Source organism: Bos indicus x Bos taurus, chromosome X (genome assembly GCF_003369695.1).
Source record: "Bos indicus x Bos taurus breed Angus x Brahman F1 hybrid chromosome X, Bos_hybrid_MaternalHap_v2.0, whole genome shotgun sequence".
Classification (NCBI taxonomy): domain Eukaryota; kingdom Metazoa; phylum Chordata; class Mammalia; order Artiodactyla; family Bovidae; genus Bos; species Bos indicus x Bos taurus.
Genome location: NC_040105.1, coordinates 11,299,928 through 11,319,565, shown reverse-complemented (window position 1 = coordinate 11,319,565; position 19,638 = coordinate 11,299,928). Strand labels below are relative to the sequence as shown.

General features: G+C 45.4%; 1 protein-coding gene across 4 annotated transcripts; it reads right to left on the bottom strand.

Moving 5' to 3' along the window:
- Positions 1 to 3,782: 3,782 nt before the first annotated feature.
- TCEANC (transcription elongation factor A N-terminal and central domain containing) lies at positions 3,783 to 14,948 on the bottom strand. Of its 4 annotated transcripts, XM_027535024.1 has the most exons (4): positions 14,847 to 14,948; positions 11,822 to 11,927; positions 9,574 to 9,618; positions 3,783 to 4,971 (listed from the first exon to the last, which is right to left on the bottom strand). In XM_027535024.1, exon 4 carries the CDS (start codon positions 4,946 to 4,948, stop codon positions 3,812 to 3,814), a length of 1,137 nt encoding a protein of 378 aa, XP_027390825.1. In that variant the 5' UTR covers positions 4,949 to 4,971; positions 9,574 to 9,618; positions 11,822 to 11,927; positions 14,847 to 14,948; the 3' UTR covers positions 3,783 to 3,811. The 4 variants fall into 4 exon arrangements, with proteins under 4 accessions (XP_027390825.1, XP_027390822.1, XP_027390824.1 ...); XM_027535021.1 differs by lacking the exon at positions 9,574 to 9,618; XM_027535023.1 differs by lacking the exons at positions 9,574 to 9,618; positions 14,847 to 14,948 and adding an exon at positions 13,261 to 13,410.
- Between the last annotated feature and the right edge of the window lie 4,690 nt (positions 14,949 to 19,638).

Sequence of the window (19,638 nt, the reverse complement as noted above, 5' to 3'; positions counted from 1 at the left end):
GGTAACTTACACACTATAGTGAAAACGATAAAAAGTAAAATTCTATGAACTTCTAAAAAAAATAAGCTGTAATCATACAGATGGACTGTTGTATTTCAACATTATACAGGTTGGTTTGACACTATTTACAAAAACTTCACAGAAGTGATTCCCTTTTCCTTGAGGAGACAAACATTGGGAGATTCAAAGACCGAGGTAACGGACTTCCTCTGAGAGGTTAATGCCAGTTTTTACAAAAGCAGGGTTCAGGATTGGGAACACGTGTACACCTGTGGCAGATTCATGTTGATGTATGGCAAAACCAATACAATATTGTAAAGTAATTAGCCTCTAATTAAAAGAGAAAAAAAAGAAAAAAAAATACAAGGGCAGAAAGATCATTGGAACTGAAAGCACACGAAAAAGAGGAAACATGGCTGAGCTCTCTGCCCTCCCCCAACTGCCTGAAAGCAGACCCAAAATCCCCCTTGTGAATTCCCTACCAGGGGATAAGCACCCGATCACTGGAGGTAGCATGGCACAGAGAGGAGTCTACACAAACCATACTAGACGACCCATATCGTCCATCGTTTCCCCAGCTAAAGGACCTTCCCACAGCCTGCTGCCCCTAAAAGCCTTCAGCCATTTTCCTTGGTATTAGTTGGAATTTCACTGAAATTTGTTGTCTCTGCTCTCATGGCTCAGACGTAAAGTGTCTGCCTACAATACGGGAGACCGGGGTTTGATCCTTGGGCCAGGAAGATCCCCTGGAGAAGGAAATGGCAACTCACTCCAGTACTCTTGCCTGGAAAATCCCATGGACGACGGAGGAGCCTGGCAGGCTACAGTCCATGGGGTCCCAAAGAGTGGGACACGACTGAGCGACTTCACTTTCTTGGTCCTTCTCTACAAATGAACTGTTCTTTCTTAAAATGTTGTCTAAGCCCAAGTTCTAACCATCCCTTTGAGTTACTCATCACTGAGTTTCTCCTGCAGGTATAGGTGCTGCACATGTAAATAAACTTGACTTCTCTCTGGTTCCTTTGTCTGTCTTTCCGCAGTTCTAATTTGCAGGGTCCCAGCTACAGAGTCTAGGGTTTTTGTTTTTTTTTTTACTCCCCTACAGATCTAAACACATGCCCTTGAGGACATGAAGACTTCCTAACATCAATAACCAAATGTCCTAAAGAGTTTATGTACTCTGGAGAAATTGTGTGGAGGAAAAACAATGTGTGACTCCTATGACTGAGCAAGAGGGCTGGAAACAAAATTCTACCTGGAATTAATAGGGGAACTTTCAGGGCTCCAGGGAGACCTGTAAAGTGGAAAGAGAAAAGAGAATGGAAAACAACAAAGCTCACATCTGCCAATGTGGGATCTTGAAGACACTATTCTTTTAGTCTCACATCTCCAGGGCTCTATTTCTCAGGAGTCAGTATGGAAGCCGTCTCAGACAGGAACTGGAAGGAAGAAAATCTAGCCGCAGTCCAAGTGTGAGTATTTACGGTTGTGTTGCCGAGGTGAGCCACAGGACCTCTGTGGACATTTCCTCAACTGTGAAGTCTACAAAATAACACTTTTCTTAAAGGTGACAAGAGGATCAACTGCAAGCCTTTGGAACTCTGATTGCAACTTCAAGTAACTTGAGGAAAGAAAACAGAAATGTTGATGCTGGGCGGCATCCCCATAGTAAAAAGGCAAAGTGTTAGTTGCTCAGTCATGTCCGACTCTTTGTGACCCCACAGACTGTAGCGCTCCAGGCTCCTCTGTCCATGGGATTCTCCAGGAGAGGATATTGGGGTGGGTTGCCATTTCCTCCTCCAGGCATTCCACAGATCCAGATGTAATTGTCCTGGGGTGGTGCGTGGTCAAACTATCCCCCAACAAAGCACAAAGAATTCTCAAACTACCACACAATTGCACTCATCTCACACGCTAGCAAAAGGAAAGGAAAATGAGGTTGCTCAGTCATGTCTGACTCTCTGCGACCCCATGGACTGTAGCCTACCAGGCTCCTCTGTCCATGGGATTTTCCAGGCAACAGTACTGGAGTGCATTGCCATTTCCTTCTCCAGGGGATCTTCCCAACCCAGGGATCAAACCCAGGTTTCCTGCATTGTAGACAGACGCTTCACTGTCTGAGCCACCAGGGAAGTCCATGCTAGCAAAGTAATGCTCAAAATTCTCCAAGCCACACTTTAACAATATGTGAACTGTGAACTTCCAGATGTTCAAGCTGGTTTTAGAAAAGGCAGCAGAAACAGAGATCAAATTGCTAACATCTGCTGAATCATCAGAAAAGCAAGAGAGTTCCAGGAAAACATCTATTTCTCCTTTATTGACTATGCCAAAACCTTTGCTGCTGCTGTTGCTGCTGCTGCATCGCTTCAGTCATGTCTGACTCTGTGTGACCCCATAGATGGCAGCCCACTAGGCTCCTCTGTCCCTGGGATTCTCCAGGCAGGAATACTGGAGTGGGTTGCCATTTCCTTCTCCAATGCATGAAAGTGAAAAGTGAATGTGAAGTCACTCAGTCATGCCCGACTCTCAGAGACCCCATGGACTGCAGCCTACCAGGCTCCTCCGTCCATGGCATTTTCCAGGCAAGAGTACTGGAGTGGGTTCCCATTGCCTTCTCTGAAAACCTTTGACTGTGTAGATTACAATAAACTCTGGAAATTTTTGAAAGAGATGGGAATACCAGACCACCTGACCTGCCTCTTGAGAAATCTGTATGCAGGTCAGGAGGCAACAGTTAGAACTGGACAACAGACTGGTTCCAAATTGGGAAAGGAGTACATCAAGGCTGTGTATTCTCACCCTGCTTATTTAACTTATATGCAGAGTACATCATGAGAAATGCTGGGCTGGATAAAGCACAAGCTGGAATTAAGATTGCCAGGAGAAATACCAATAACATCAGATATGCAGATGACACCACCCTTATGGTAGAAGGCGAAGAAGAACTAAAGAGCCTCTTGATGAAAGTGAAAGAGGAGAGTGAAAAAGTTGGCTTAAAACTCAACATTCAGAAAACGAAGATCATGGCATCCGGTCCCACCACTTCATGGGAAATAGATGGGGAAACAGTGGCATATTTTATTTTTGGGAGCTCCAAAATCACTGCAGATGGTGACTGCAGCCATGAAATTAAAAGATGCATACTCCTTGGAAAAAGCAGAGACATTACTTTGCCAACAAAGGTCCGTCTAGTCAAGGCTATGGTTTTTCCAGTAGTCATGTATGGATGTGAGAGTTGGACTATAAAGAAAGCTGAGCACCAAAGAATTGATGCTTTTGTACTGTGGTGTTGGAGAAGACTCTTGAGAGTCCCTTGGACTGCAAGGAGATCCAACTAGTCCATCCTAAAGGAGATCAGTCTTGAGTGTTCATTGGAAGGACTGATGCTGAAGCTGAAACTCCAATACTTTGGCCACCTGATGGGAAGAGCTGACTCATTTGAAAAGACCCTGATGCTGGGAAAGATTGAAGGCAGGAGGAGAAGGGGACAACAGAGGATGAGATGGTCGGATGGCATCACCCACTCAATGGACATGAGTTTGAGTAAACTCTGGGAGTTGGTGATGGACAGGAAAGCCTGGCATGCTGCAGTCCATGGGGTCACAAAGAGTCAGACATGACTGAGCGACTGAACTGAACTGAATCACTTTGCCATACGTATACTTGAGACTAGTAAAACATTATAAATTAACTATACCTCAATTAAGAAAAAGAATAGTATGTATAAGATTTAAAAGACAAGCATAAAAAGGTGGTACAGATAAAAGATATCACTTCAGTTATCTGCTGTTAAAAGAACATTTATTTATAATCACAAGCACACCCACTTGCTATGATACCACTGCTCCCCACATTCATTGCAGATGACATAGGTCATCATTTCTTCATCTGGGCCTGCATTCCGCACCCAACTTGGAAGGAAGAGTGTCCCTCTGGGGATGACAGTGACCTGGCAGTTGAATTTCTCACAGCGCTCGCATTTTATTTTCCTCGTCGGTGTGCCCTCCACCACTTGGGGCAGGTAATGTTCCCGTAAGGCAGATTTCGTGTAGGAGGCTCTCAACTGCTTCAGTTCCTGGCTGGCCATCTCCATGGCGGTCATTTTGGCAAATTCTCTCGGAGACATGGTCCCAGAGAGCAAGTTCTGCTGTAAGTGAGAATTGCGGGGGTTCTTTAGATTGGCCACTTTGCTGCGGATGCATGTTTTGTATTTTTGGAGGTTCTTAGGGTGAAGGGCAAAAACGTGTGCTTCGATTTCTTGTGCCAAGTTGGACCACACGTGGGCTCTGGGCTGGGATGGGGAGGAAGCAGTTAGAGCTTCGTACAGCAGCTCTGTGCATCTGGCTCTCACAGGCACTATGGGGTCCAGCTGCCCACTCTCTGCCAGGTCGGTGGACTGAGGGTCCCAGGCACTGAGAGGCACTGCCTTAGTCTCCACTCTGCTGCAGCTGTCTTCCGGCATGATCGTTTCAACAGATCCCGCCACATCTTGGGATGTGACCAGACAATTATACCTTGAGCCACCCCGTACCTCCTCCTCCTGATTTGGGTCAGGAGGAAGTCCTCGATTTTCTTCTTGACTTCCACCCGGAGGAAATCGTTTAGGGCTGCCCTCTGGCTTGCAGAGAGTATCCTTATACAGCGCTTTCCATTCTGACAGCAAACGCTTGGCTTTCTGCTTCAAAGCCCCTGTGGGGCAGTTTTTGAGGACTCTGTACACCGCCCTGACCACCCCCGTCTCCTGAAGGTGCTCTGGAGTTACATGCAGAGTTTCCAGCACAGTGAGGTGATGGCCGAGATCCTCAAAATTCCTTTGAGACATCAGCTGCTCGATAAGGGAAACTCTGGCCGCTATCTGGTTCTTGTCAGACATCGTTTGAGCTGCCAAGAAAAAAGGGCTTTCCAGGTTCTCAAGCTTGTGTTTGCCAGGCGCAGCTCCGTCATACATGCACCGTGCTCTCTGCCAGTTACCTAGGCAGAGAAAAGAAGAAGAAAGTCGCTCAGTCTTGTCTGACTCTTTGTGACCCCAGAGACTATACAATCCATGGAATTCTCCAGGCCAGAATACTGGAGTGGGTAGCCTTTCCCTTCTCCAGGGGATCTTCCCAAGCCAGGGATAGAACTCAGAGCTTCTGCATTGCAGGTGGATTCTTTACCATCTGAGCCAGGCAGAGAAAGAGTTAGGTGATAAAAGTGGGTGTGACATGTTAGAAAATGCAATCTGCAATGCAGTATGGTTCAGTCTCAAAAGTATGAGTCTCAGTAGTTAAAACAATAACAAAAAAAACCAACAAAACAAACAGCGGCCCTGTAAACAGCCTCTGCATTAACAATTGCTTAAAGGAGGCTTGCTGAAAGAGCTGCTGTAACTTTCCCATCTCTACATTTACAAATGAATGCCCTTTCCAGATCAAGACTAGTCAACTCCTGTGTGTGGAATTTGGTGGCTATGTTGGGAATGAAAACATGCCAATGTCAGCGTCCATGGGGAAAGGCTGAGGAGGCCAGACTATTTTCCCCCGTGTTCAGCTATTTAAACTGAAGTCCTTGCTGATTTTATAGTTTTACTTTTTTTAATATATAGCTTTTATTGGCTGTACTGTGGCTTGTGGGATCTTAGTTCTCCAATTAGGGGCTGAACCTAAATTCTTAAAAAGATGGTAATATCAGACCACCCGACCTGCCTCCTGAGAAATCTGTATGCAGGTCAAGAAGCAACATACAGAACTGGACACGGAACAACAGACTGGTTCCAAATCAGGAAAGGAGCATGTCAAGGCTGTATATTGTCACCCTGCTTATTTAACTTATATGCAGGGTACATCATGAGAAATGCTGGGCTGGAGGAAGCACAAACTGGAATCAAGATTGCCGGGAGAAATATCAATAACGTCAGATATGCAGATGACACCACCCTTATGGCAGAAAGTGAAGAAGAACTAAAGAGCCTCTTGATGAAAGTGAAAGAGGAGAGTGAAAAAGTTGGCTTAAAACTCAACATTCAGAAAACTAAGATCATGGCATCCGGTCCCATCACTTCATGGCAAACAGATGGGGAAACAGTGGAAACAGTGGCAGACTTTTATTTTTTGGGGTTCCAAAATCACTGCAGATGGTGACTGCAGCCATGAAATTAAAAGACACTTACTCCTTGGAAGAAAAGTTATGACCAACCTAGACAGCATATTAAAAAGCAGAGACATTACTTTGCCAACAAATGTCCGTCTAGTCAAGGCTATGGTTTTTCCAGGAGTCATATATGGATTTGAGAACTGGACTATAAAGAAAGCTGAGCACCGAAGAATTGATGCTTTTGAACTGTGGTGTTGGAGAATACTCTTGAGGGTCCCTTGGACTGCAAGGAGATCCAACCAGTCCATCCTGAAGGAGATCAGTCCTGAATATTCATTGGAAGGACTGATGCTGAAGCTGAAACTCCAATACTTTGGCCACCTGATGCGAAGAATCGACTTACTGGAAAAGACCCTGATGCTGGGAAAGACTGAAGGCGGAAGGAGAAGGGGACAGCAGAGGATGAGATGGTTGGATGGCATCACTGACTCAATGGACATGAGTTTGAGTAAACTCCAGGAGGTGGTCATGGACAGGGAGGGCTGGCATGCTGCAGTCCATGGGGTTGCAGAGTCGGACACAACTGAGCGACTGAACTGACTGACTGGCTTGGGGGATCTTAGTTCTCTGATCAGGGGCTGAACCCGGGTTCCCTGGAGTGGAAGCATGGAGTTCTAACTGCTGGACTGCCAGGGAATTCCCTGATTTTATAGTCTTGAAGTAGGACTTTTCTGAATATAAAAGCATGAAAAACAGAGCCAAAATCAGATGCTGTTCAGAAGTCCCAAGGAATCTACAGAAATGATGAAACACCACAGGTTGGGAGGCAGCTGGACGCAGGTCAGATGGGCCCCAACAGTCACCAGGCCATGCGGTGCTGACGTCTACATCTTCTGAACATCGGGGTCAAGGTTCTGACTCTGCAATCCAGAGGGTTTAGGACTTTGGACTAACGGGTCCCTAGGCCAGAGTTTCGTTCCATTTCCTTTCTCCGCCCTCCCACCACCACTTTTAGGTGTAAAAAGCTGGTTATGTCTGTGTGAACCTCATCCCGAGGAGGCAAAAGTTCACTTTATCTAACCCGTCTCTTTGTCTCTCCACCTAATGCACACAACTTTGCCTACAAAATACCCTTGGATCTGTATCTGCCTGTTTGGTCTAAATGTGAACAAAAGCATTTTGATGGCAGGGATATCATCTTTTCAAGACTCCATGGACTCTTGTATTATAGCACGTGATATTAAATAACAATCACCAAAGACACACAGGTTCACCACACTGAAGTGATTATAGAGATAGTTAATGCAGTCTTCCTAGACACCACCTGACAAGTGCTGTAAAGCTTAAGGTCCTTTTAGTCAGCAATTCTATTTCTAAAAATTTACTTTAAGGAAATGGGAGATGTGGAGGCTGTTTTTGTAAGAATTTTCTGCAAACTTAGAAGAAACGATGAGGTTCCAAATGGTTAGGCTTGCACACAAACATTCATAGCAGCGTGGCTTGTAACAGACAAAAAGTGGAAACAATACAAATGTCTATCAACTGAGGAATCGAGAAACAAACCCTAATATATCCATACAATGGGATGTTGTCAATAAAATGAAATTCTGATACAGATAACATGGATGAGCCTTCAAAGCTTTATGCTAAATTGAAGACACAGAAGACCACATATTGTATGATTTCATTTACATGAGATGTCCAGAATACACAAATCTAGAGACAGAATGTAAATTCGTGGTGGACAAGGGCTGGGATGGAGGGAATCGGGGAACCAGTTGGGTGGAATGAAGAGGCGGTGGCTATTAATGGGTACACAGCTTTTCTTGGGGGAGGTACAAATTCTTCTCTCAAATTGACTGTGGTAACCATTGCACAGCTGTGAATATGATTTAAAAAAACCCACTAAACTATACACTTAAACTAGGTGAACTAATAGTATAAAAAGTGTATCTGAACACAGCTGTTTTTTAAAAACAACATCGAGGGAATGCCTTGGCAGTCCAGTGGTTAGGACTCAGTAGTCTCACTGCTGAGGGCCTGGGTTCAATCCCTGTTCGGGGGACCAAGATCCCAGAAGCTGTGCAGTGTGACCAAAAAAAAAAAAAAAGCTAAAAATTAATAAAAATAAAAACAACATCTAAAGTCCGTTTATTTTTATCTTTACTATTTTTTCTGGTCGTGCTGCACAGCTTGTGGGATCTAAAGTCTGATCCAAACTTTATTTACAAATCACGTGTGAAGACAAAAGACTGAAAATAGATACAAAAATTTCCTGACAGTGTTACTTTCTGAATGGCAAGCCCTTAAGTGATTTTTGTTTGTTCTTTTACTCTTTTTTTATATTTTCTATTGATGTATACACATGCACTGTTTTCCTAACCAGAAAAGTTATGGGTCTATTACAATTTCACAATAAACCCTATATATTCCAGAGATTTGCTTACTGAAAAATGCCATGGTTCATGGATCATCCCAGTCCTACTGCCCCTTGGAATCAGGACACCAGAAGGGAAGCCTCACCTCACCTGTGACTGCATTCATATCGGCTCTCACCTTCCTCAGAAGCCCACTGCTGCATTGCAAACAGTTCCGTCTCCCCTCAAACCTGATCCCCAAATATGAACAGGTGATCACCCACAGCTACAACTCTGAGGTTCCTACTGGTTTTCCCCATTGCATAGTGCACATGATCAAGGTTCTGGGTCTTGTATTTTTACCACCTGGTGGTCTTTTTATTTATTATTCTTTTTTAAAGTCAGATAACAAGAACTCAATGGGCCACTGATTCTGGATTGTAAGTGGTATTGTCTAATTATCGAGAACTGGTACTTCAAGATCCTTGTCTTTCCTTTTTGAATTCCATTTCTTTTTCTGAATGATCAGAATGAAGATCTATGTACTGATTAATTTTTTGTACATAAAGTTTTATTGGAACACAATCCTACCCATTTACTTATATATTGTTCCTTTTAAAATTTTATTGTAGTTGATTTACAATGTTGTGTTAATTTCTGCTGTATAACAAAGTGATTCAGTTATACATGAATATTCTTTTTCATATTCTTTTCCATGATGGCTTATTACAGGATGTTGAATATAGTTCCCTGCGCTCTACAGTAAGACCTTGTTGTTTATCCATTTGTATACAGCAGTTTGCATCTGCTAATCCCAAGCTCCCAATCCTTCCCTCCCTCACCCTGTCCTCCTGGCAACCCCAGTCTGTTCTCTATGTCTGTGAGTCTGTTTCTGTTTCATAGATAGGTTCATTTGTGTCATATTTTAGATTCCATAGATAAGTGATATCATATAGTATTTGCATTTCTCTTTCTGACTTATTCACTTAGAATGATAATCTCTAGGTCCATCCATGTTGCTGTAAATGTCATTATTTCATTGAAATCCACTGCAACAGTAGAAAGGGTCTTCCTAATAATCAAAGGCCCAGTCAACAAAGAGCAGGCAAGACAGCACAGAAAAATTAAAAATACACATCCTCACTTGCTGACTTCTGCTCTCAGCAGTGTCCGCTTGAGATCTCGGGACCTGGAGGAAGTCAAGCAAGGGAGTCACGATGGTCCGGTCACAAGGAGCTCAGGGCACTTGAACCCTCCCCCATGTGTGGGAACGTTTCCTAGCAAGGACTCAGTCTCCTCACGTTCTACACTCATTCTCTACGCATCGTTACCTGAGAAAGCAGGATTGAACTGGGCTGAATGTCAGCAAGGGGGTTAATAAGACACTGGTCTAGAGTTCCCCCAAGGAGGTTAGGCAATCTTTAACTCAGGTCAAATTTCTCAATGAAAGGTCAGAACTTTAAGGAGATTCTGAAGGCGAAGTTAATAGTAGCTTCAGGGCTTCAGGGAGATGGAAGCATTGTTCGTTGAAACTTTTTCTTTACTCATGGAAATCTACTGAAGTTAAAGGTTTCATATATATAAGCACTCTGCTCTTCATTCCATAACGCTTTTATTTACTGTTCCTCTACATTAAAAAATTTTTAATTGTGGTAAAAATGCACATATAATTTATCATCTTAACCATTTTGACATGGATAGTTCATTAAGTACATTGACACTGTTGTGCAACCAGCTTTTGGAATGCTAGTTGTCTTGCAAAACAAATTGCACCTGTTCAACAGCTCTCCACTTCTTTCTACCCTGCACTCCCTAGTAACCATCATTCTACTGTCTGAGTTCGACTACTTTAGATACCTCATATAAGTGGAATCATACAGTATCTGCTTTTCTGTGTCAGGCTTATTTCACACAGCATAATGCTCTCAAGGTTCATCCACATCGGAGTGTCTGTCAGAATTTCCCTCCTTTCAAGGCTAGATAATATTCCACTGGATGGGTAGACCACATTGTGTTATACATCCATCTGCTGATGGACCCTTGAATTGCTTCCACCTTTGGGCTCTTGTCAAGAATGCTGCCATGAACATGAATGCATAAATATCTTTCTGCTTTCAATTCTGTCGGGTATATACCCAAAAGTGGGGTTGCTGGATCATATAGGCATTCTATTTTTAATTTTTTGAGAAACTGCCATATATATTTTTGTAAGGCCAGGCTTTATTACTTTGCCAGGCAAACAGGGAATACAGTAGGCTAGTACCTCAAGAACTGTGTGTCTCTCTTCCATATTTTCTGCAACATTTCAATGATGTCAAACTTTCTATTCTCCCTGTAGGACAGTCATGTTGATAGAAAGCAATTTATTGCCTTAGGAGGCTGTAGTATGTAAGCAACTGGGATACAACATTTTGAGAACTGCCATAAAAAGATGAAGTAGGCTGTGTGTCCAGTTTAGAGTTCTACACAGTTCACTGAATAAATATCTGTTATGTATCTTGTACACGATAGATGCTGAACCTAACGGGATACTCTCTGCCATAAAGGAGCTGATAGCCCAGCAGAACACAGACAAGAAACTGGCAAATACAAGGACAGACACCGCTGCTAAGGGGCACACGTAGGAGGGATACACAAACCAAACCTCTACTTCCTGCTATCTGGCCGGCTCCAGTTCTTCACTGCTTTCACTCTACGCACGACATTTTGTTAGAGGGATCATCTTCTCTTAGAGATTTCAGCAAAAGGCCCCCTCCTTTTCTTGCTTAAGGCCCTTCAGATGTTCCCCTCTGCTCTCAGGATGGAGCCCAAGGTCCCTGGCCAGTAGTGAAAAGCCCCTTTCCAGCCTCCTTTGTGATCTGACTGAATCACTGGCAGGCACTTGCATCCCCCAGCTCAATGACTTTGCTCCACTAGCTCTCTGAGCCTGTGTGTGGCTCTCACTCCTGCCTGCCAATCCGTGTCATCTGGAGAACTTACACAGCCAAAACAAAAACAATGCCAGGGCCTCACCCCAGACAGAATGAATTGGAATCTCTGCAGGCAGGCCTGGGCACATTGAAGCTCTCCAGGTGACTTGTGATCTAAACCAGAGCCATCACCACGGCCCTGAGCACACAGGCACAACTCCTCTCCCGAAGCAGGACCGACCCAGCTCGTGGGCCTCCACCCAAAGGCAGTTCCCGACATGCTCCAGGGCTGAATGCACACCACCTCTCTGACTTCACATTCTGCTGGAGGGAGCCTCATTAAATTGTGAAATGTTTAAAACAAAAAACCTGCTGTGCACAACTCGCCTGAAAACCTTCTCTACAAATCCAACCAGCGACTGCAATGTTTTCTGACACAGTGTCACTGTGTACCCAGTCCCCTGCATTCATTCCTGCACTTACCTCCTAACAGCAGAAAGCACTGCACGTGGAGAAAGTCTGTGTGCTATAGACGCTCATCTCCATCTTCACAGGTACAGGGCTACCGCCATCTTACAGAGGAGGAAACCTGTTAAGAACATCAAATATTTGTACATTTTTTCCCCCATGGTGCATATCACACTAAAGAGGAGAGTGAAAAAGCTGGCTTAAAACTCAACATTCAAAAAACGAAGATCACGGCATCTGGTCCCATCACTTCATGGCAAATAGATGGGGAATCAATGGAAACAGTAAGAGATTTTATTTACTTGGGCTCCAAAATCACTGCAGATGGTGACTGCAGTCATGAAATTAAAAGACGCTTGCTCCTTGGAAGAAAAGCTATGACAAGCCTAGATAGCATATTAAAAAGCACAGACATTACTTTGCCAACAAAGGTCCATCTCGTCAAAGCTATGGTTTTTCCAGTAGTCACGTATGGATGTGAGAGTTGGACCATACAGAAAGCTGAGCGCCGAAGAACTGATGCTTTTGAACTGGGGCACTGGAGAAGATTCTTGAGAGTCCCTTGGACTTCAAGGAGATAAAACCAGTCCATCCTAAAGGAAATCAATTCTGAATATTCATTGGAAGGACTGATGCTGAAGCTGAAGCTCCAATACTTTGGCTACCTGATTCAAAGAACTGACTCATTGGAAAAGACCCTGACGCTGGGAGAGACTGAAGGCAGGAGAAGGGGACGACAAAGGAGGAGGTGGCTGGATGGCAGCATCGATTCGATGGACATGAGTTTGATCATGCTCTGGGAGTTAGTGATGGACAAGGAAACCTGGTGTGCTGCAGTCCATGGGGTCGCAAAGAGTCAGACACAACTGAGTGACTGAACTGGACTGTATCACACTAAATCATTTTTTTCTTGTCAGCATTTCCTACAAGACCACAGAAGAATGATGTCTGTTTCATTCACTGATACACATCTCGCAAACATCTGGCCAGGGCTCACTATTACTCAACAAATTCTCCCCTCTCTGCTTGTGAGCATCATCCTTTGCACCACAGACTGGCTTGCTTGTACCCACTGCGCCTAAGCCCCTCAGCTTCTTCCACGGGAAACCAACCTTATCTCAATTTTAGTTTAGAAAATCATTTTAAAATATCCTAGTTAAAAAACAAAAGCAGCACAGTGCCTCCTGTGGGCTAATCAGGTCCCCAGGAGTCAAGTCATTTGGGGATAAGGAAGGACTAGAAGGTACAGTTCCCAGAAGTACGATGAGCATGTTGAGGGGTGGAGGGAGAATGCAACATCATAGGATTAATATGAGAATTAAAAGGGATAGTCCTTACAAAGTCCTTGGAACTATGTCACACACTAAGCTCAACTGAGGATTATTCAGCAATGAAGAGGAATAATATATATTCATTATATATACAATGAAGAGGTTTACATGTATCTACCATACCTGACCTTGTTCTAGAGCAGAGGTTCAGCAAACTGTTTTCTATAAAAGGCCAGATGGTAAATACTTTAGGCTTTGTAGTCCATCCAGGAGAAGGCAATGGCACCCCACTCCAGTACTCTTGCCTGGAAAATCCCATGGACGGAAGACGCTGGTGGGCTACAGTCCATGAGGTCGCTAAGAGTTGGACACGACTGAGTACTTCACTTTCACTTTTCACTTCCACGCACTGGAGAAAGAAATGGCAACCCACTCCAGTGTTCTTGCCTGGAGAATCCCAGGGACGGGGGAGCCTGGTGGGCTGCCGTCTATGGGGTCACACAGAGTCAGACACGACTGAAGTGACTTAGCAGCAGCAGCTGCAGCAGTCCATCCAGCTTCTGTATGGACTACTCAGCTCCACTGTTCTTGTAGCAGGAACAGCAGCCACAGACAATAAATATTGTGTTAGTGGGTAGTTCAGATCGTAAAGAATCTGCCTGCAATGCGGGAGACCCAGGTTGAATCCCTAGGTTGGGAAGATGCCCTGGACATGGAAATGGCAACCCACTCCAGTATTCTTGCCTAGAGAATTACATGGACAGAAGAGCCTGGTGGGCTACAGTCCATGGGGTCCCAAAGAGTCAGATACACCAGCCACAGACAATATATAAATGAACGGATATGGCTTTGCTACGATAAATCTTTTTCAAAGACAGAAAGGCTGGATTTGGTTGCAGGCAGTGGTGTCCAACAGCAGTATAACAGCAAGCCAGACAAAGAATTTAAAACTCTCTAGTGGCCACAGAAAAAATATAAACAGGTTTTTGAAATTAGTAATAAAGTGAGGTGAAGTCGCTCAGTCCTGTCCGACTCTTTGCAAACCCATGGACTGTAGCCTACCAGGCTCCTCCCTCCTTGGGATTTTCCCTCCATGGGATTCTCCAGGCAAAAGTACTGGAGTGGGTTGCCATTTCCTTCTCCATGGGATCTTCCCGATCCAGGGATTAAACCGGGGTCTCCCGCATTCTAGGCAAACACTTTAACCTCTGAGCCACCAGGGAAGCCCAAAAGCTGGTAACAAATCAGCAATAACCTAGACGGGTTTAGACCTAAGATCTAAAGAGAAAAATTAAATTTCTAGTCACAACCCAGATACACCTCTCTGGCTATACAGGCAGCCTCTTCCTCTATGGTGAGAAATTATGCTGTCAGGAGCGTCAGTTTCTGAAGTGGCACAATACTGCGCTAGCGCCCTTCTGCTTTATGACGACCAATAGCAAATAGCCAGCGGAAGGGACGAGGGGAAGGGACTGGCACAAGAGCCCACTCTGGCCTGGGTTCAGGTTCCAGTGGGTGGGGTGGAGCCACAAGCAAAGTCGGCTGCAAGACTTCCAAGGGTGACAGCCTGGCACCCAGCACGCAGGGAGCGGCGGCCCTGAGGGATCTACCCACGCTCAGCTGGAACAGCGGCAAAGGCGAAAGCACGTCCGGGTCACCGGGCCCGGCAACACTGAGACCCTCCCCGAGCGGGGTGGGCTTCCACTGGGAACAACTGGGTCGCCTGTGTGCAGCCAAACAGACATTGGCAAAACCTGAACACCGCTCACCGAGAAGCACGGACGAAACCCCTTAGTCCTCGGTGTCCTCGGTGCCCGAGAGGGCTTCCGGTGCCGGGGCGGGACCACGGAAGCTCAACCAATCATCCCTCAGACTGGAGAACAAGGCCCGGGACTCAACGCATGCGTTATAGGAAAGTGGCGTCTGCGCAGGGCGATCTGCCGGCAAGAGGCTGGCCCCACCCCCCACCCCCCACCCCCCGCAGCTCCCAAAATCTGGTCCTGGTCTGGAGCCAGCAATCTGCAGCCAGCCACGAATTGAAAAAAATAAAAAGAAATAAACAAGCAGCCCCACTGTTGCTCTTGAGCATCCAAGTTTGTTGAACTACCCTTTCTGTTTCCCATCAAGACTGCGCTCGGCTAAATGTTGACAACACTTAGGACGAAAATGAGTGTACTTAACGCGGTAATTAATTCAACAAGTACTTATTGAACCCCTCGCATGCATCAGTTGATATGAAAGCAGAAGACATTCATTAAGGAGCCTTGTGCATGCTGCGTGTCCCACCTGTACACATTCTTTCCCTGCCAGGATCCCGTAAAGACACCCTGATGGTAGGACTAGAGAAAGTGGCAGCCTTCTTTGCTGATCCTTTACTCTAGGGTAACTTGGGGGACGGTTCAAGGAAGCAGCGTGACTGTATGATTGAGCCACGTGATAAACGTTACCTAGAAGGAGGGGAGCGGAGAAGGCGATGGCACCCCACTCCAGTACTCTTGCCTGGCAAATCCCATGGACGGAGGAGCCTGGTAGGCTGCAGTCCATGGGGTCGCGAAGAGTTGGACACGACTGAGCAACTTCCCTTTCACTTTTCACTTTCATGCATTGGAGAAGGAAATGAAAACCCACTCCAGTGTTCTTGCCTGGAGAATCCCAGGGACGGGGAGCCTGGTGGGCTGCCGTCTATGGGGTCACACAGAGTCAGACATGACCGAAGTGACTTAGCCACTTAGCCAGAAGGAGGGGAGACAGGACCAGGACTAACGCTGTAATCAGTAACACAGGAGAAGCAACTCCATCTTAAAAACTTGAAGCACTGCAGATTTATCCTAGATGTAATCTAAGAGACTAGTTTCAAAAGGCTATTGCCATGAAATTGTTTCCAGCACAAGAACAAAGTGAGACACCTATTAATCTAATTTATTGAACAGCCCCGGCTCTGTAGGGTATAAGTTAGAAGAAACTTTAAATTTTTCCTCACCACTGCCTTGAAAGACACTGTTGGCTGTCTTCCTGCATCTTGGCTGCTCTAGGGCTGGAGCTTGAGGCTTGAGCAAATCCAACAGCTTTTCTTTTCCTTCCAGTTTTATTGATATATAATTGACGTGCAACACTGTATAAGTTTGGGCTTCCTGTGAGGCTCAGTTGGTAAAGAATCTGCCTGCAATGCAGGAGACCTGGGTTCGATCCCTGGGTTGGGAAGATCTCCTAGAGAATGGAAAGGCAATCCACTGCAGTATTCTGGCCTGGAGAATTCCATGGACTGTATAGTCCATGTGGTCACAAAGTGTTGGACACGACTGAGCAACTTTCACTTTCACTGTATAAAAGGTACAGCATAATGATTTGACTCATATACATCATGAAATGATGACCACAGTATGTTTCGTGAACATCCATCATCTCATATAAAAATAAAAGAAAAAAATTGTTTTCCTTGTGATGAAAGCTTCCAGGATTTACTCTGAACAACTTTCATATTCAACATACAGTGATTGTTAATAATCTTTATTACGGTGTACATTATAGCCCTATTGCTAACTTGTAATTGGAGAAGGAAATGGCAACCCACTCCAGTGTTCTTGCCTGGAGAATCCCAGGGGCGGGGGAGCCTGGTGGTCTGCTGTCTGTGGGGTCGCACAGAGTCGGACACGACTAAAGCGACTTACAGCAGCAGCAGCAGCTAACTTGTAACTGGAAGTTTGTGTGTTTTGACTACCTCCATCCAATTCCCCTTCCCCTTGCCTCCCCATAGATTTTTCTCATCACTTTCAATACAAAGAAACAATCTTAAGTTGTTAAAAAGTCCATTCTAATCAGATCTTCGATTACTTAACCAATTCAAACACCAATGCTCCCTCAGTTCAGGTGTGATCTGTAACTCTGTGGACCAGCAAAGGACACATGGATCTATTCCTTCACTGTCCTTCTTGTACCCTTTCTCGGCTTCCTGCACAATTTTCTGGGCTCTCCAGGATAAGCACAGGAAGAAGGAGGGGTAAAAAGTTTTATCTGATTAGTATTGTGGATTGAATGGTGCACTGCCTCCCCCAGAAAGATATATTCACTTCCTAACACTGGAACCTATGTATGTCACCTTATTTTTTTAAAAAAGGAGGGGGGCTCTTTATAGATATAATTAAGTTAAAGATCCTGAGATAAGATCATCTCGGATGACCTGGGCGGACCCTAACCCCAGTGATGAGTATCTTTAGAAAAGACAGAAGAGAAGACACAGAGGCAGAGGAGAAGCCATTGAAGATCAAGGTGGGCATCAGGGTGATGCAACCACAAGCCAAGAGACTCCTAGAGCCACAAGAAGCAAGGAAGGATTCTCCCCAGAGGATTTTGGAGGAGCATGGTCCTGCCAACACTTTGAGGTTGAACTTGTAGCTCCAGAATTGAGAGAATAGATTTCTGTTGTTTGAAGCCAGCCAGTTTTTTATGGCAGTGAAAGGAAACTAATTAACGATGGTGTTACCTGGCATCGGAGCACTCTGGATGCTGATATTCAAAGGCTGCCTCTTTTGTGTGCTCACTTTGGGGATATTTTTTTGGAGACCCCCCCCTTGCTGGGGGGCCCCTACTCACCCATTCTCTGGTTCAGATGGTACAGTGGTTGACCACCAGCTCCTGCATTTAGTGGCATGTTGCACCCAGCCTTCTGTTGAGTCAGGCCACCTGCAGACAGGCCTCTTAAGTGAGGTCTTTCCAGAACAACCCAGCTACTTGCTTGCTATGCACTTAGCCCTTGGGAAAGTCCTAGCAGCTCTGCCCTCCTCCCCACCCTGCCACAAGCCCTGGAAGCAGAGGCTGCTCCCTCTGCCATCAGAGGCAGACTTAAGCAGCCCCCACTAGCTCCTCACCTGTAGGGTTTTTCCAGGGAGTCAAGCACCTTGTTCCCTTTCAATTCAGTTCAGGAGTGCCTGTCAGCCTGTCTTGAATGGTTCTCTCAAGTTCCTCTCCACTTGCCGGAAAGGCCAGAGGAAGTTTCTAGAATTCTAGCAACCGTCTTCCAATTTTGCCTTCTCTTGTGCATCAGCTGAAAAGGGATGACAAACCACGGTTGGCAGATGTAGTGTTGGGCTCCCCACTTAGCCCTATGTCGACTGTCTCTCTAGAAGAGTGCCCAGCGGGCATTTAAACACTGAGCTCAGATCTAGGTGAAATCAAAGTCAGGAAATTTCCGTTTAATATCCTCTTGCCCTTGGGGTGACCCGGAGGTCATTTCCATACCGGTTGTTCTCCTTTCCCACACCTTCTTTCCATTCTGCCCTTTCTCTGGAAGGGAAGTTCTTCTACCATAGATTTGTGGCAACAGAGTAGGAGAGAATGAAGGATCCACAAGCCAGGCTCCCATTACTTGGTGGTACATATCATTCAAGAGGCAGAGAAACAACATTGATACTACTTGGTCACTGTTGGCAGGGGAGGGCTTCACAATCCATGTAATCAGAAAAATAGAGAAAAAGTACAAAAAGAGATGGGATGAAAGGATACCAACTCAAATACCACCGCTACCAACTCAAATACCGCCACCTGTCTATTCAGCTGACTCCCGCGTTCCTGTTAATAAGTTCGAGCTGAAGCCCACCCCCTGGAACGTCACTCTGTCAGTGACTTGTTACCGTGAGGAACGCATCTACCTGTGACGTGGACTATTCTGTGAGAGCCTCCACTGCATTTAGTTCTCAGGGTTTTCTTTCAAAAGGATGTCGTTTTGTAAGAGCATTTCATCAGGGGAGCAGCATGCATCTGACTCTTTGTGACTATAGCCCACCAGGCTCCTCTGTCCATGGGGATTCTCCAGGCAGGAATACTGGAGTGGGTTGCCATGCCGTCCTTCAGGGGATCTTCCCAACCCAGGGATCGAACTCAGGTCTCCTGTATTGCAGGCAGATTCCTTACCATCTGAGCCACCAGGGAAGTGCAAGATGTAAGCAGTGAACTAAAATCCATTGACGTATGCTGCTTCCTTGGTCTTTCGTGCTTGTACCCCACAGCCTGAAGGCTTACTGTCCCAGATTCACCACTGTACATAGCATCCACAGACCCCCTTTCCCCACATAACAAGGGCATGCTGCCAGAAGCGACCATTCATCAGGAACGAGAATATGAAGGAGAACCATGCTCATCCCAGGTCTTCTGAGTCTTCAGCAGGAGATGCATCTGCCCAGAAGTGTACCGTTCTAATTTATGGTGCCCAAGAGAAACAGTTTTTCCATTTCAGCCTCACTTCCCCCCATAACAACCTACCACACTGTAGTTGCTACATCATTTGGTACATACAATAGTATTTCTGTTATTATTCATTTCAAACCTGACCCAAACACCACCTAGGTTTCTAGCTGCTGAAGACGATGAAGGTGTTCAACTCCTTGTCATGACAAGAGTAAATCACTTAGCTTGCTATGTTGGCTGGGACAATTCCATGTACTCAATACCAGCTTTTATGTGACGGCGTTCATGTGGTGGACTCGGACAGGTTTTGCAACCCAGCTTTCATCCCACCTTCTGAACAGCCCATCAGGTGCCCTGCTCTGCCCTAGCCAGGTGGCAGCT